This window comes from Odontomachus brunneus, unplaced genomic scaffold (assembly GCF_010583005.1).
Source record: "Odontomachus brunneus isolate Ranch 3 - 2012 unplaced genomic scaffold, Obru_v1 Obru_scaffold_017, whole genome shotgun sequence".
Taxonomy (NCBI): Eukaryota; Metazoa; Arthropoda; class Insecta; order Hymenoptera; family Formicidae; genus Odontomachus; species Odontomachus brunneus.
Genome location: NW_022639467.1, coordinates 137,756 through 153,745, shown reverse-complemented (window position 1 = coordinate 153,745; position 15,990 = coordinate 137,756). Strand labels below are relative to the sequence as shown.

Genomic DNA, 15,990 nt, shown 5'->3' with positions numbered 1-15,990 from the left:
AGAGTTACGACGCTGCTAATTTCGCGCGACGAAACCGCCGAAGTACCATGTTGCGTTTGCAGACTCTCGCGAGTTTACGAGCTTTCCCAGGGCAGTTTTGAGAACGTAGAGATTGCGGAAATAAAGATTGCGCGCCTTTCGTCTTTTTTTCTGTCTAATCTCGCTTAGCTCATAAATTGGGGAGAAGATGGAGGAATATGGATAACTTTTTTGTCTTGAACTAAAAATCTAATATCAAATGCAATAATTGCATCCAATAATTGTCATAAATATTAGCAAATATATTTCTTATAATCTTCATAATCATTAGAAAAAAAAAGAAAACTATTCAAAGAGCAGAAAAATGTTTTTAACATAATATAAAAAGTGGAGTTTCTGAAAAAATAAGGTGATAATGTGAAACAAGCATAAAAAAGGAAAAAGCTTACTTTTTATTATTATGAAGTTGTTAAAAGTTAAAAAAACTTTTTTTATTGAATTCCTTTAAATGTAAAAACCAAGTTAAAGATGAAAGTTAAAAAATTCTCTGTAAAAATTAAGAAAATTAAGTTCAATAAAAGCTCAAAGTATGTCGAAGTCTTTTATGAACAAAAGTCGCAAATGAAAACATCACTTTCACACTCTCACTGCACAAGATGTGGAAACATAAGGCATGATAATATGGAACTAGTTTTCATATTATCACCCGTCGTTATTTTTCAAACGACTCAACAAATCTCAAAGTAAAAGAACATGTCAAACAAATAACTAGTTCTGCGACTTGAAGTTGAATCTTAATGCTGGTCGACTCACTTATAGCTAATATGTTAGATTTATCGATTAAGATAGGGAGAAAAAATTTTTTGAATCTTACCCTGTAAAAAGTTTTAACAGAAAGAAAACAAATTGGCTTCTCTTGACACTAAAAATAACGTGACACTGACATCAGATCCCTTTGGTGACCGACAAGAACCCTAATGTTATTTATAATATGTTTATTTTATTGTTATTTACTGAGAAATCGCAGCAATTGTTTAAAAAATTAGCTGTGTTTCATATTACTACCTTTTCTCTCTTACGCTTCGTAGACCGTTCGATTATCCGAACTCCGGTGCTTTTAAAGAAAGTGAGAGTGCTCGTCTCGTAGGCTCGTATCCGCTTTAACTGCCGCTGCAACGAGCCGCACCCACTCCTCGACGAATTTACGACGTTACTGCCGGGTTTCGTGAGTTAATACTCTGCGTTGACCGGATAAAGTTTTCTACGAAAGCGAGGAGCTCGTAGGTGAAGTTGCAACTTCTCGTGAAGCGTTAGAATGACCTGAGAGGTTCTTATTACCGGAAAAGGGAACGTTTTGAGAACAAAATTTTCGACAATGTCGCTTGCATCACAAATTTTGGTTCTGCATTAACTCTACAAGTTCTGAACCATCAAGTTTCGAGCCATTGAAGGATTAATGAAAAAAGTCGAGATTAGTGCGGTGTAAGAGACTTGTCACGTGAAATGTGTCGAGTGAAATAAAGACTTAAATTGTCACAATTTGCAAGATTGGTAATTTTTACGAATTAAATGAGAATAAGATTGACTCGATATTTTCTTTAGACGTCTAACGAAGACTTCCTATTTTTCTGTTGATGCCAAAATTTCCGAAGAAGAATTTAATAGAAAAATAAATTTTACCAAAACGAGCGAGAGAAATGGGAAGAGATAAGGGGGGGGATTTATATTTCCTTACCATTGTTCCAGATTTTCACGCGACATGCGTTTTTCCACTATCAGATGTTATATTACGCCACATTTTATGTAAGATATTTCGTCTCTTGGAATGTTTCATCAGATTCTCTGTGACATCATGTTAATTAAAACGTGGCACTTTTGAGACTTGTAGCAGATCTTAAATTTTGGCTCGAATTCCGACTTGGACACTTGTCCTAAACTGTCCACTTGCGACCATGCACTTTTTATTTCTTCCAGAGGAATATATCAGAGTAGATCTCTCGGAAAATGATTTGGGAATTGTACAAGCTCTCCTTTACATTAAAGTTAAATCTACACTGTCGTAAAGTAAGATGGAATCACGAAGAGTGCCTCTCTCGCGCATCTCTTCTCGCTCTTCTTTCGTAAGTAATTACTTCTCTCTCTGCTTCAGGATGGAAGCGGAAGTAGGCGAAGTTCGATCGTAACGAATTTTACGCTCGCCTATATACCGTCTTTTATCGTTCCCGGTCCTATGGCCGAGTCCGCGCTGATGTTAAGGCTCTAAATAAGGGCGTCCTTAGGAGTCCTAAAAAATCCCCAGTGGTACCTTTCTTTCTGCATCCCCTATGCCTTCTCCCTTTCCCCTTTTTCTTTTTTTTACTCCCTCTGTCTCCGAGAAGATCGTCTCCTCGGCACAATGTACATAAAATGAAGTCAAGCGGTTTTAGCACCGAATACCCGTCTCTTTCTTTGGCCTCCCTTTACCTTCGGGAAGGTAAAGTTGAATTCGCAATCTTCTCGGTCGATCGAAATTGTTTTCAGCTTCTAATTTAGTCCACGAGTGTGTCGAGTCAATGAAGCATCTCTTGTCGATACGTTGTCTGTTCTTTTTTTGTTTCCTAAATTGTGTCAAAATGTTGCTTCTATATTAATCTTGCAGATTTTTCTGTCGATTTTGAAGTATCAGTACCGAATCTGGAGATGTCATACTGTATAAGCTACTGCTCTATTTTAGTGCTACTAGATGTTCATTTATTGGCGTTCTCTCGATGTTGATGCTTCATGAAAGCATCTTGTTCAAGAATTACATCATTAAATAATCATTTGAATGTAATCGCATGAAATGAGTGAATTTCTCGCATCAAGACAGAACTATAACCTGTGTTAATGTTACACCTCGAGATTCTCTACTAGTTTTTTTTAAGTTAAACGAAATTTGCAGGACTAATACAAAATCAACATTTCAACTTGGGAAGTAACTTACGGCATAATCTCGAGCTTCGCTCCCACATTTAAATTTCCGTCACAGAGGTGACGAAGTAGTTACTGGACTTTCGGATTTAATCGACCTTCGATTTCTTTAATTTGCTCTTATCGAGCAAGCTTTTCCCAAGACTCCGGCTATATCGCACTCGGTAACAAGTTCGTCTAGAAATAAGGGGAAAGATATGGCCAAACTTTCCACCCTTTACAGTCCTATTAACATCCGTTCTTTATTATTTCGCGCGGCGCGGCGGCGTTGAGGTAGATTTTTCCATTTATTTGTATCGTCCCACATTATTGAATTCCGATAATCCGCGACGCCGCCGGCGTAAGTCCCTTTACGGTACACCACGATTTACGATCCATTCCCGTCGTTTTCCGCCACTCTCCCTCTCCTTCGATTTTCAGACAGGCTCGTTGGAATTATCAGGGTTCGCTAGCCTTTCGTCGTTGTTGTCGTGTTCGCCGAATCTTCGCCATAGTAACCTTCCCGCACTTTGAATGCCGAAAACGTATTAAAATCGACAGACCGTAGACGAAAGAGAGAGTGCTGTGGCGAATTTTATCGGAGTATAAATGACGAAGCTAAAATACACGCGTCACAAGATAGGAAAATACGTTGGCGAGTCGAACTGGCGGTTATCGCTAACAATTACTAATCAGATTGACGATTATTAATCACGACTGATCGACCGCGTGTTCCGCACACTCTCAACCCTACACTGTAAAAATGTGTAATTTGTGTAAAATTCCATATAATTATGAGACCAAGTATTATAGTTGTAAATTTACACACGTATCAAAATGTCTCTTTCTTCTGTATAAATATATATTTTATGCGATAATTACGTGTGTAAATTTACATCTATAATAGTTGGTCTCAAAATTACCCACTATAATAGATGTAATTGTACACAAATTTTTTACAGCGTATACCGCGCAATACCTCCAGATTCGAGATACCAATTTCTAAATGGAAACGACGTTTCGCGTTTAGCGTTTCGCTAATAAAAGGTACTTTGGCGCGATCCCAGTATATTAGCACAAAGTACGAGATGTACGAAATAATAAATATAACGATTCGATTGGAGGTACATCATGAATTCGACAATTCAACAATATGGATGGATTCATGACGCTCGGCAAGCTATATTAGGTACGAAGTACCAGGCGTTTGATCGGCGATTGATCGGTAGACATTACCAATTTATTTCTTCATTAAAGTGCCGGCTCTGTCGGAAATCGAAATAAACTTCTCGTATCGCCGCGACATTGATTTTTTCTCAACAGCCAATGCCGAAGTCCTCGACATTGTTCGTCGGTACGTGACATTTCGTCGGCCCGATAGATTCCTCGAAGACGAAAGTATGTTTCCAGTCTGTGGAGAGGTCTTCGAGTACCTGGAGCGGCCGCTCAAGAGGGACACGATCGCACACATGGCGCAGAGGGAAAGAAGGAGATGGAATACGCATAAGGGAATGAACGAAAGCGAAAAAACAAAAGAGAAAAAGGGAAAAAATATCGAGACTAGCCGGACCAACGTGTGCGAGAACTCGAGAGGCGAAGCGGGAGTCCTTGACGCATCCGCGGACGTTCAGAGAGAGAGAGAGAGAGAGAGAGAGCAGAACAGACCATGTACATCCATTTATCCATCCATCCATCTCGCCATGAGAATTCGACGCCAATGTCGAAGAAATGAATTGGTACGTCGCGAACGCGCGCGCTCGAGTCGTACGTATGCCGCGATCGGCGCAAACGATCGCGGGCGTGCGATCGACGAGAAACGCTCCGAGAGTTTTTACGATATGGATTAAAGGGCACGGCGGCCTTGTGCGCCGCTGATACAACACACAACAATACACTTCCTGCAATTTTATCGCGACCCCGTCGTAAACTGGTATGTCGTGCGAGGCTCGTGCGCGAGAGTGAGCGCGGAACACTTCTGGAATAAGAAGCACAGAAATGCCTCCGAAATGATGGTGTTTATGCGGTTTCAAGTGCGAATGCGCCACGTGGTTGTCCTTCAGCGAGAAAGGCTTATTACGTAAGACGAGCGAGGGAGCGGCGCACAGGAGCTGCACTCTTAACCGTGTATCGCCAAAAATTGACGACACACATTCAAATAAAAACTCTGCATAATTACAAGGGACACACTGAGAGAGAAATATGGTTGCTTTCGGCGTCAACTATATTCTTTTGTGATTTTAACCATAAAAATAGTTAGGAAAATTGTTTTAGTAAGTGTTATTAGAAAGATGGTTCTTCTAATTACTTTTCTGGTTAAAATCACAAAAAAGTATAGTTGACATCAAAAGCAACTATATTTTTTCTCTCATCGAAAACAGAAAAGAAAATAGTACCACCAAATAAAAAATCTTTAAATTGTCGGAACTTATAAAAAATATACTAGATATTGGCCCATCCCGGCAAACCAACCAGTCCACCATTCATATCCCGATATCGCGTTAAGGCTTTGCTTAACCCGATGATTGAATGGTACGCGGTGCTCAACAACTCCGACGATGTTCTGATGACTTATGCTATAATGTATCCTTATATGACGATCTTCCGCTACCGTGTTGGCGGTACACTTGTAATGGATCGATTGGTTGCCGCGTAAGGCAATCGTTGTTACATCAAAGAAATACAATATCGTCCCCTTAGTAGGACTTTCTAAATTCTAGAGGATTTTATTTTTGCATATTATCTTCTATAATAAAAAGAGAAATATTCTACACATAATATAACTTTTAGATTTGGAAGAATTTCGTCTTTTATCTATAATCTTACTTGTTTTTCGTATCGCGTGTAACCTAATTGGAAATTTATCCCATAATCCTGATTAGGTTGATCCCGATCTGCACGGGAGAAAAAATTGGGTTGGATGAATTTCTAATGAAATACGAACAATTCAGAAATTCTAATTAAAATTATCAGAATTTTGCTTAAGTTAACCTGAAATCTTGACAATTTTGATTGAATAACTACAAGTAAAATTTCTGAATCGTTTCATCAGAAATTGATTCGTCCAACCAAGCTTTTTTCTATCTTGTCATAATTATTAATAATCTTTATTATCAATAAGGCACTGATTGCCACGCTGCGTTACATGTCTCATCAGGATTTTTTCATCACTTTACATCTCTTTATACAAATCAGATGACTAGAATCAATCTGATCGGGATTATGGGATAAATTTCTAGTTCTAAGTAGTGTTCGAAAGTATCGATACGACTATTGATATGTATCGGTATATCTCTGGCATAGATACGTATCGGTATGTCTCTGGTATCGATACGTATCGATAATTGTATCGATATTTTCGAACACTAGTTCTAAGAAGAAGATAGTCTACTTCAAGTGAGCATATTTCTCCTGATTCAAAAAGGGAAAAACAGAATAGTGTCTACTTTCATAGTTTCTAATTTAATAGTGTCAGATTTCTCATTAAAATAAATCCACTTCATTAGAAGAGGAACTCTTTCGATAGAAATCTTTGCTTAGATAATAGAATTATAAGAAATAATATGATATGACTAGAATTCTTTTCTTAGATATACGTCTCACCGGAGTGGTCGCGTTTTACCAGCAGTTACAAGAAAGATTCAGTAATTGGAATAACGGAACCGTGTCCACTCGGGTCCAACTTTCCATCTTTTTGATGCTGCACGCGTCTTTTCTTATTCCATTTCCTTCTTTCTTTGTAACGAGATGGAAGGACCAGTTTATTTACGGTGGTTACAAACGTCGTCTACCGACGTTTCTCCCCAACAATGGCGCCAAGTCACCCGTCGCCGCTTTCCTTCGCGATGTCCTCTTTCTCGGTTTCCTCGACGCTCCTAGCAGCGTCTTTCAATTTTCTTCTCAGTTACAGTTCTGCATTGCAGTCCACCGGCGCGATCCTGGTTTTTTCTCTCCGCCGTTTTCGTGCCTGTCCGCGGCTCGTTATTAAAACCTCGCTCTTTATCACTCTACATCCGCCCATCTAGCTTACACCTCTCCCTTCCGCCTTTAACTTTGGCGGACTTTTCAGAGACTTCGTTACCTCGCTTCTGCGCGAGCTTTCGGAAGCACCTCGCTCCACCTCTCTCTGTTGCCTTTTTCCTTCCACCGCTTATGAGAACCTTCAAACTCACGCTCTCCGAAACTTTTATTCGGGCTGCTACCTCGAACTACGCTGCGCGTTCTGCGCCCTTTAGTGTCTGGATCCAGGTAAAGCTTTACTGTTGAGTTTTTTCCTAGCCCGCTCAACCTTTGCGCGAAAATCTCCACGGCATTGCGGAGCCGGCGCCACTTTCGCAGTTTATCCGCTATCGAGACCGCGTCACTGCATTCCTCGGATTTTCCGGCCTCGCCACCGTCTTCGTCGATCCTCTCGCAAGCTGCAATATCGACACCCGCGTTTACTGCCCCTTTTCCCTCCCGAGGGCTACAATGAACGCGAAAGCGGGTCTTTAACGATCAAGGCGGTAGAAGGTGAGCTTCGTTGATGCCGCGACGTTATTACTTGGCGCGCGCGCCAACGTACTAGCCGCCAGATGGGGAATTCCGCATTCAAATTATCGTCACTCGCGCGCCCCGTAAGCAGGCCGGAAACGAGATCGAGCGAGGGGATAGGACGTTGTTTGTCGGCTATCGTTTCCGCCCGAAGTATTCCCGTGTCTTCTGCTCCGGTGGCACGATACGCCTCGCTGATATTTTTTTATCGAATCCCTCCTGTGAAGACCGAACCCTAACTAGCTTACGGCAAGCCTGTTAGAAGTCGCCATCTTGCAGTTGAATTCTAACCTATAAATCTTTTCTGGTTGGAATGATATCGTCCGTGTGGAATCGGAAAAGAGAGATTCAGAACGAAAAATGGCTCAAGAGAATTAACCATTTTTGAAAAAGTAGAAACAGATAGATGGGATTTTATCCAGGGAAGACGGGAGACTGAAGACATTCCCAGACAACATGTCTAAAATTGGGATCATAAGACGCCTTAAAGATTATCTTTAAGATGTCTTTCAGACGATTTACGTATAAATGTCTTTAAGGCGTCTTAAAAACTATCTTTAAAACGTCTAATATCCCGATTTTAGGCATTATGTTGTCTGGGTTGTGACAGATTGGATTTTTTTTAGCGTTTTCTTGAGTGTATCTTACCATTTACCGAAAAATGATGAAAAGAATAAGTTTATGTGGCCATACATAGCTACGTAGACATTTTTATTTATACACTTCGTTATATTGATGAAAGGAGGGTGACTATATTAATAAAATTTCGAAGAGTGTTTTTAATCTTTAATGCGCGAAGATATTTCAAAATCATAAAATCGTGCTTTTAATTAAGATAAAGTAATTTTCTCTTTTTATTAGCATTATTTATATTGCATGTACTATTCAATATGCGAGCATATAAAAACGTTCTTTACTGATTTGTTTCAGATGGAAGACGAGGGAAATCACGGCAACGACGACACTAGATGTTTCATCCTGTCGACATTGGCCGCGTTACAGTGGTCTAGAGTTACGTGCGTTCTTTGTCGCGCCGCTATGCTGGTTTTCGATAGGTACCCGCTGGTGGACGGCACGTTCTTCTTGTCACCCAGACAACATTCACCCGCTTGTGCCGAGGTATGATCTTGTTTATAACATTATATCATCGATAGATTTCGCCCTTTTTGTATCGTCATCGAGCCAATTGTTATTTTTGAACGGGACATGTTATTTGGGAACGTCGTGCCAAAAATCGCACGAATCCGTCAATGGATCGTTTGAAAATTTAGCTCGCGTTGATCCAGGAAACTACAAAATCGCGGCTCATTCTTTGTCACGTTCGCGCATCTCGCGGACCGCGATCCAACCACAGCAGCCATGTCGCGCGTGTAACGTTACGATAGCACATCCGGTTCGATGTTTCGTTCCAGGTGAAGGTCGAAGGTCGCACGCAATTTTTGTCAGCCGTATGCATGAGTTGTTTGGAGGGCAGCGGCGGCCAGCCCGTACGTTGTCGTTGCTGCACCCAACCGTGGGATGGATCGAGCTTGGTCCTCGGTACCATGTACAGCTATGATATTTTTGCGGCCATGCCGTGCTGCAGCGAACGACTCAAGGTAAGTCCCGAATTCGTGACCAGCCGACCTCGACCCGATCGAACTCTCCGACCCTTCGACACGCTATTGTTGATACACGCTGCGCGCGCGTAAGGTAAAAGTACCGATCCTCGGACACGTACATTGAGAGAAAAGAAATTATTGATTTAACTAAAATTATAGTTATTTTCAGGCCCAATTATTTCTTTTTTGTAGTAAAATAGTAGTTTAAAGAAAAAAATATTTGTATATTTAGTGAGTACTATACATAACAGCATATTTTGTCTTATGTACTAGTAAAATAAAATATCTTTCAAATAAATATACGTTTTTAAAATACGTTTGTAAAATTTTGACAATTATTTATTTTATTGAAATAAAAGAATTTAAATTTAAATTCAAGTAAATATGCTGTTAATATTCCCCAGTAAATATTTACTAATTTTTAGACATTTTTTCTCTCAGTGTAGTAATAATATATGCATATAAGATTATAATTACTAACATTATGATGAAGTTTAATTTAAGAAATAGTTTTCTTGATTATAATTTAGAATAATTATTTCTCGATGTGCATCATTAATAAAAATACCAAATATTTTTTTCTCAATGTACTTAATTCTGGATACTCTTATTGCTTTGATCTTTAACTATAAATATTTAAGCTCTTAACACAAAGTATATATATATATATATATATATATATATATTTTTTTTTATGTTGAAAGTTTATCTTTTAAACGAGAGACAGTCAACAATAACTCTATTCGGTTTGTATTTTTATGTTATGTATCGAAACTTTATGATATGTTTACGCCAAAATTAAATATTCTATACTGAAAAAATATTTTTATACAATAAAAAAATGTCTTGCCGCTAAACTGCTATTTATTTCTCCTAATACAATGTTTAATATATGTAGAACGAAAAATAAATTCAAAAAGATAAACTCAGTTGTTAATTATATATGATATTATTTTGTTGTTTATGCCCCATAATTTCATCTTGTCGCTTAAGAATGAAATATTTATATATAAAGATCAAAACGATAAGAATGTCCAGAATTAAATGTCTGAAAATAGTACTTTTCCCTTAGAAGCGCTATATCAGTGAAATTGTTCTCGCAAATTTGTCAATGTAATCTCACGCGTACTTTCAAGATCATAGAGCTGGTAAGAACTGAAGAGATTAATTTCTGCTTGTCTCAAAGAAAATAGAATTCTTTCGCTTTGGGTTTGGTCGATGCAAACATTGTCTAATATAAATTTCTTCGCGTCATTTTTGATCGAAGCATTATATACATGATATCTCGTAAGCGCGCGAAAGTACGAAGTAACCGTCCCGTTTAACCGCGAACTCAACGAGATCGAGGACGCATGCGCGGCTCCCTGACGGAAGCACCACGTAGATACGAAAATGAACACGCGCCGTCGTTCCGTTTACGTTCCAGTGTAATAGCTGCCAGAAACCCCTGATCTACCCGCACCAGCGATTGAACTTCTACTCGGACTACAGCCGCGTCTTCGCCTGCCCGCACTGCAGGGCGGTCGACGCACACTTCGTGAAGCCGCTGTCGGCCTGCTTCACCCGCGAGCAGTTTCAGCTCTACAGCCAGTGGCCGTAACCATTAGAGAACTTAGCGAACCGCCGCCGTTTGCGCACCGCGGCCGACCTCTGTCCGCTCTTCTACAAACCGATCTCCCTGTTCCGGACGACTATGTAGAATTCTCTTCTTTGACTTCGTAGGAGATGGCGAACGCGGAACCACAGCGTGGTTGGGAGAGGACCGCAGTCCTCAGCGACGCGCGCATCGTCCGTCACTTTCGTCGTCATTCTTTCCCGACTCAGGTCGGGGTCTGCCTTTCGTTTCGCGAGACTTTTCGTCGTCCGACTGATCATCTTCTTCGTAAGTTCTCAAGAGATTTTCTTTTTGGACTCGCGGTAGACACATGTGGGTACCGACTATCGGCGTGTGCTATCGCGCTCTTGAATGCTCCATTTGGATTTTTAGAGGGATCTTTCTTGTATCTTTTTAGAGGGTACACGCGACGACGAAGACGACAGCGACGATACGCGCGTGAACGCCCCTAGGCGCGTTTCCGTAGCGCTAATAAAATCTAAGATATTTCTTTTTAATGTCAATTGTAGGTTCGTTTAGGTTGATTCCAAAACGGGAGACGTCGAATCGGCGCTCGCCGACTTTTCGTTTTGATGACGCGCGCAACGAGAGACTGGCATATCTAGTTGTATTTTTTCGTTTTTTTTTTTTTTTTTTCTTATTTTCCTCCGTACGCGTTGCGCTCTATCTCTAGGCATTTATTCGTTAGCGATACGTTGAGACGTGTAAGTAAGATCGTATTGCTGCCCTTTCTCTGCAAAATCACGTTTCCTTAGCGTACAATGATTCTCCACACACGATCGCCCTTACGAACGCGTTTCCGTACCGTAGGTTTTTAATTAGTGAAATTTTTTCGTTGAGATCCGCGCCCTTGTCGCGTGATTTGACTGATGTGGGTTGATTATTTGTAAGTGACTCTGACAAATTTCGTGTGACAAGGTTGGCAAACCTCGCCGTCTCCCGTTTCACATAGTTGAATTATTTAAAAGAGGAAAACAAAAAAAACTATTAAATGCAAAAAATAAATTTAGGCGGAAAGAGATAAGCACTGTTAGACGCGGAAACAAGGTCGACTCCTTTTATTGTAAACGTGTATAAAGAAAGCAAAAAGGCTACTCTCTAGGAAGGGATGGGAGGGAGAAAGAAAGAAAGAATGAAAAAAAAGAAAGAAAAGAAGAAGAGATAACTATCGTTTGTTACTTAGATAATCGAGAACGTTGTTTTTTTTTACATTTTATTAGTTTATACGTTTATGGCGGCCATGTTGATTTTGTTTAAGGATCTACGACTCATTCGATGGGTTTCAACGTTGATTCGGTCGGGCGCGCCGCGACTTTCCGCCACCCGGCGCGCATGGGCGCGTTACCGAACGCCGGACGGACGAGCGAAAATTTTTCGCGTCAAATTGTGCAAGAGAGCGAGGCTTTAGCTATCAGAAGAAGGAACCGATTATCAGTTGCGTACCGACAGAGCCCTGCTGTCGCACGCGTTCTCTCGTCTGGACGGTCGAACGAACGAACTAACGACTCTCATCCCCCGCGTCTTGGTGGCTCGCCGTCACTCGATTGAGAGAGCCTCCCTCCCCCGACCGTCCTGAGTCTCATGTGCCCCGGGACCCCTTTAGCGGAAAGTCGTGATCGCCCGAAGTAGCCAGTGTATATAACATATTAAGTGGGAGAGAGGTAAGTGTTTGGAGAGGAAGAGAACCTGCTTTTTTTCTGGCGATGCTGGTCGTTGCTGTCCACCAATAGCGGCCGTCCCACAAACAGACCGCCCACCATTCTGAACACTTGGTTTCGTTGGATGCGCTTCATGAGTAACATCTTTCGAAACTTGAGAAATTTCATCCCTGTTTAGTTCAATACTGATACCGTAATCCGCTGGAGGAACATTATATATTTCACTTTCCTTCTTAATACGAGTCATTGTACCGCGACAGAGATAGGATAGTAACAAATTGCTTGCCTGTTTCGGATTGAACGCTTTCAAAATCATTGAGGGCCGAAGCAGCCATTGAGGGAACCATCTTCGGCAAAACACCAGTTCCATTTTTGTCACAAATACCTTATCGACGATTCACTGTGCAAACTAAACTCAACTACGATTAATGAATCTCACGCTGCTGTAGATTTATTTCTATATCCGTTCGAAGTGTTTTTCCTCACACGGATTGGCAATACACCGTCGGTGTACACCGACTCGTTTTCATTAGATACTCTTCAGGAATATGATCTTTCGGAACTCTCTAAATTTCATCCCTGTCTAGTTCAGTACTGTTCACCCACCGTTCACAAGGTAGTGTGTAATCGATCGTGTACCTTCTTTACGTTACTTCGTTTTAAAAGGGCAAAAAGAAACACAAGTATACTTAATCCCCCCACATTGCGCGCCGGGAAGTATATTTAGGAGATAACGTAGTACCCCGCGTGTGTGAAGCGTGTGCCAGTGAGGATCGTGAGGCTGCGCGGCCACTTCGTTCATCCCCGTGGGAGTTCTGATCGGCTTTCTTCCCTTGCACGTGTCCGATCAAGCCGACCGTTTCATTTTGCACGCGAGATTCATAACACGGTGTCCCTGACGCTTTGCCACCGGTAGATATCACCCTAATGTAACCGAGGAAGAGACTCGTTCGTGTTTCACACGCCGCGCTGTGTCTCTTCACTCGCGTCACAAGATTAATCATGATTAAGCTAAATTCCTGGATACATATCTAATCCTGAGCATTCTTATTGCTTTGGCCTTTAAATACGCATATTTAAATTCTTAACATAGAATTTATATGTATAGATGTTTTATGTTGAAAGTTTAAGTATCTATATTTGAATACAAAAACAATAAGAATGTCTAGTATTAGGTACATGTCCGGATATTGGTGCTTTTAACTTCAAAAACTACTAAATCTGCCAGATTTTTGTTCGTACACACAATTGGCACAATTGATTATTTATATCGTGTTTATTAGGGAGTTAGTGAAGGTACAGTGTCCTCTAAGAAGCGTATCAGTCTTTTCAGAAGATATTTAATTTTCTCCTTTTTGCGTTACGACGACATATATCGAGAAGCATCGATTCGAAGTGGTCGCGTGGTTTCGCTCACGGTTTATCGAAGAATCGAAGGAGAGTGAGGCGAAGAAACGGGGGAGGGATGAAAAGTGAAAAAATGAAAAAAAAGAGGAAATATACGTACGCACGGGAGAACGCGTGCGTTGGTAGCGGCTTAAGGACGCTATTAAGGACAGTATCTATGCGGAAAATCTTCCTTGAACGCAGCCAACGGACCGACGAGTTGGCGAGCCGTGTGGCGACGTGTCTCCCGTGCGCGAAGAATTTAACTCCCGTGTTAATGAATTTCTCGCGCGTTTAGTGCAGGAGGCAAGGACGATCGCGTTTCTGAGTCCTTCTTCTCCGATCGTTTCGTCTCGACCGTACGTTTTCTCAGAGTGCCAAATGAGCAATTGCCAAGCAAGCAAGCAAGCAAGCAGCGCTTTAAGTATTCTCTATCTTTCGTCCCAATTTCTTTTTTCCAAGTTCGGTTCGCACTTCGTACCTTTGTCATTTTTTTTTATCAGACATTTGTCCAATCCGCCACTTCGATCACAGATCAAACGCAGCAGAACGCGCCTGTTCGATCGACGGCGGCCAGGAGCTTGGGTGTCCTCACAGCGCGCGCCGTGAAAACTTTGCACGACGTTGCGCGAACGACGGGATAGAGGTCGCCTTCGAAATTAGACAGAATTTAAGTCGAAAAAGAGATTGTACTGAGCATAAATCACTTTTTTTTCATTCTCTTTTGCACGCATTGAAACGGGAGCTAAAACGTGACTTTTTTTTACAATTTTCGCGCAGTATGCTGGCAGAACGACGCCTGCGGTTTGCAATCAGTCTCTGTGAGGAGAATACAATGCATTTGTGCACTTTTTCGAAAATTAATGAAAGATTCTCTTCGTGACCGACGCGCTGGTGACGAGACACTTGAGATTCCCCGCGCGATCGGAGGCGCGTGCGAAGAAGTTTTCCTTCGATCTTTGTGACGCGTGCACGACTGTTGCGCGCGTCGCCTGTACTCCCTACTTTTCAATTTTTAATAAGAATCCACGTTAGTCAAGCGTAATGCGCGCCACTATCCGCTCCTCCGAGCGTTCCTGGCGCGAGCAAAGGAGGCAGGAACAGCGAGGAACGGTTTACGGTTTTAGCGGTGTTTCGGGAATTTGCGTACACGATTATTTGTCGCGACTTCGCTCGCTTCGACGTGATCACGAAAATCGCTGCGATCGCCGTACGTGTGCGTTCGCGTGATAAAATAAAGAAGAAAACGGGGCTCTTCGCGAGTACGCGATTCTCTAAAGCCTTTTCATCGCGCGATCTTCGCTTCTCTTCGTGTTTGTCGAACGTAACAATCGTGAAAACTTGGAAATTTTTTAGCAAGTTGGAATTTCGTGGTATCAAAGCACAGAAGTATATTCGACAAATTGTGTACTTCTTTGCTTCAAATTGAGAAACTCGTTTGATTTTATCATTTTATCACACGTGATACCACTCGGAGAGAAACAAACAAAGGGATAGCGTAAACCTCTGCTAGTTTTCATTAAAAATTCAGGTCTATTGAAGGCAGCGTTTCGCGTGGACGAGTGAGATAATTTGTGAGAGCCCTTCCAAAGGATTCTAAAAGTCCTCGGCAACGATCACGTCGATATCCACGAGCGTGGATTGGGAGCGAGGTCGCGAATTGGAGCACTTGATTGTTTTCTTTCCTAACATAATTTGATTGCGCGGACGGAAGAAGTCCCGGTCGGATTCTTTCGAATCTTTCGTCGTAGCGGTGTATATCGGAGGGTCCTCGGAACGAATAGAGAAGCGACGAATTTACGGCAGACACTGTTAATTGACGAGATGAATCGCCGCTAAGAATAAGGTAGAGGAGGAGGATAGCTTTTTCTTTTCACTATGACGGTGCCGTAACAAGCTGCTTATTTCTAAGAGGATAGCAAGTGTCTTTTTATCATCGATCGTGCGTCGACGCACGGCGCACTTAGCTCCGTAGTTGATAAGGCTAATGTTAAATTAGGCTAACCTTTTTTATTCGGGTAATTACTATAGCGATTTTGTACTTTTGCTATTTTCGTCGACGGCGTCGGGGGAGTCGCGCGATGAGAAACGGGCCCGTGAACGTTTTCGCCGGCGGAACGTCGGTTTTGCTGGCGCGAACGTTCGTTTACGCGTCAGCCACGAGAATGCCACGATCGGAGATCCAAGTGCGAAGACGCTGTGTTGTTATAATTTCGTCGAGGGGAGTGTCGTTTTACGACAAGGCTGCCATACGAGCGTAGGCTCGCTGAAAGACTTGACATCCGAGCAGACG

The 15,990-nt window shown here is 41.7% G+C and overlaps 1 protein-coding gene across 2 annotated transcripts in view; it reads left to right on the top strand.

The window, feature by feature from the left end:
- Positions 1-12,749, top strand: part of LOC116841606 (headcase protein) — a 209,113-nt gene extending 196,364 nt beyond the window's left edge. Inside the window, exons 3-5 of one of the 2 annotated variants that reach the window (XM_032809736.1) lie at positions 8,368-8,556; positions 8,850-9,035; positions 10,465-12,749. In XM_032809736.1, coding sequence (XP_032665627.1) covers positions 8,368-8,556; positions 8,850-9,035; positions 10,465-10,638 — 549 coding nt within the window. In that variant the 3' untranslated portion in view covers positions 10,639-12,749. The remainder of the gene's footprint in view (positions 1-8,367; positions 8,557-8,849; positions 9,036-10,464) is intronic. The other variant, XM_032809737.1, reaches the window with a different exon arrangement.
- The last annotated feature ends 3,241 nt before the right edge of the window (positions 12,750-15,990 follow it).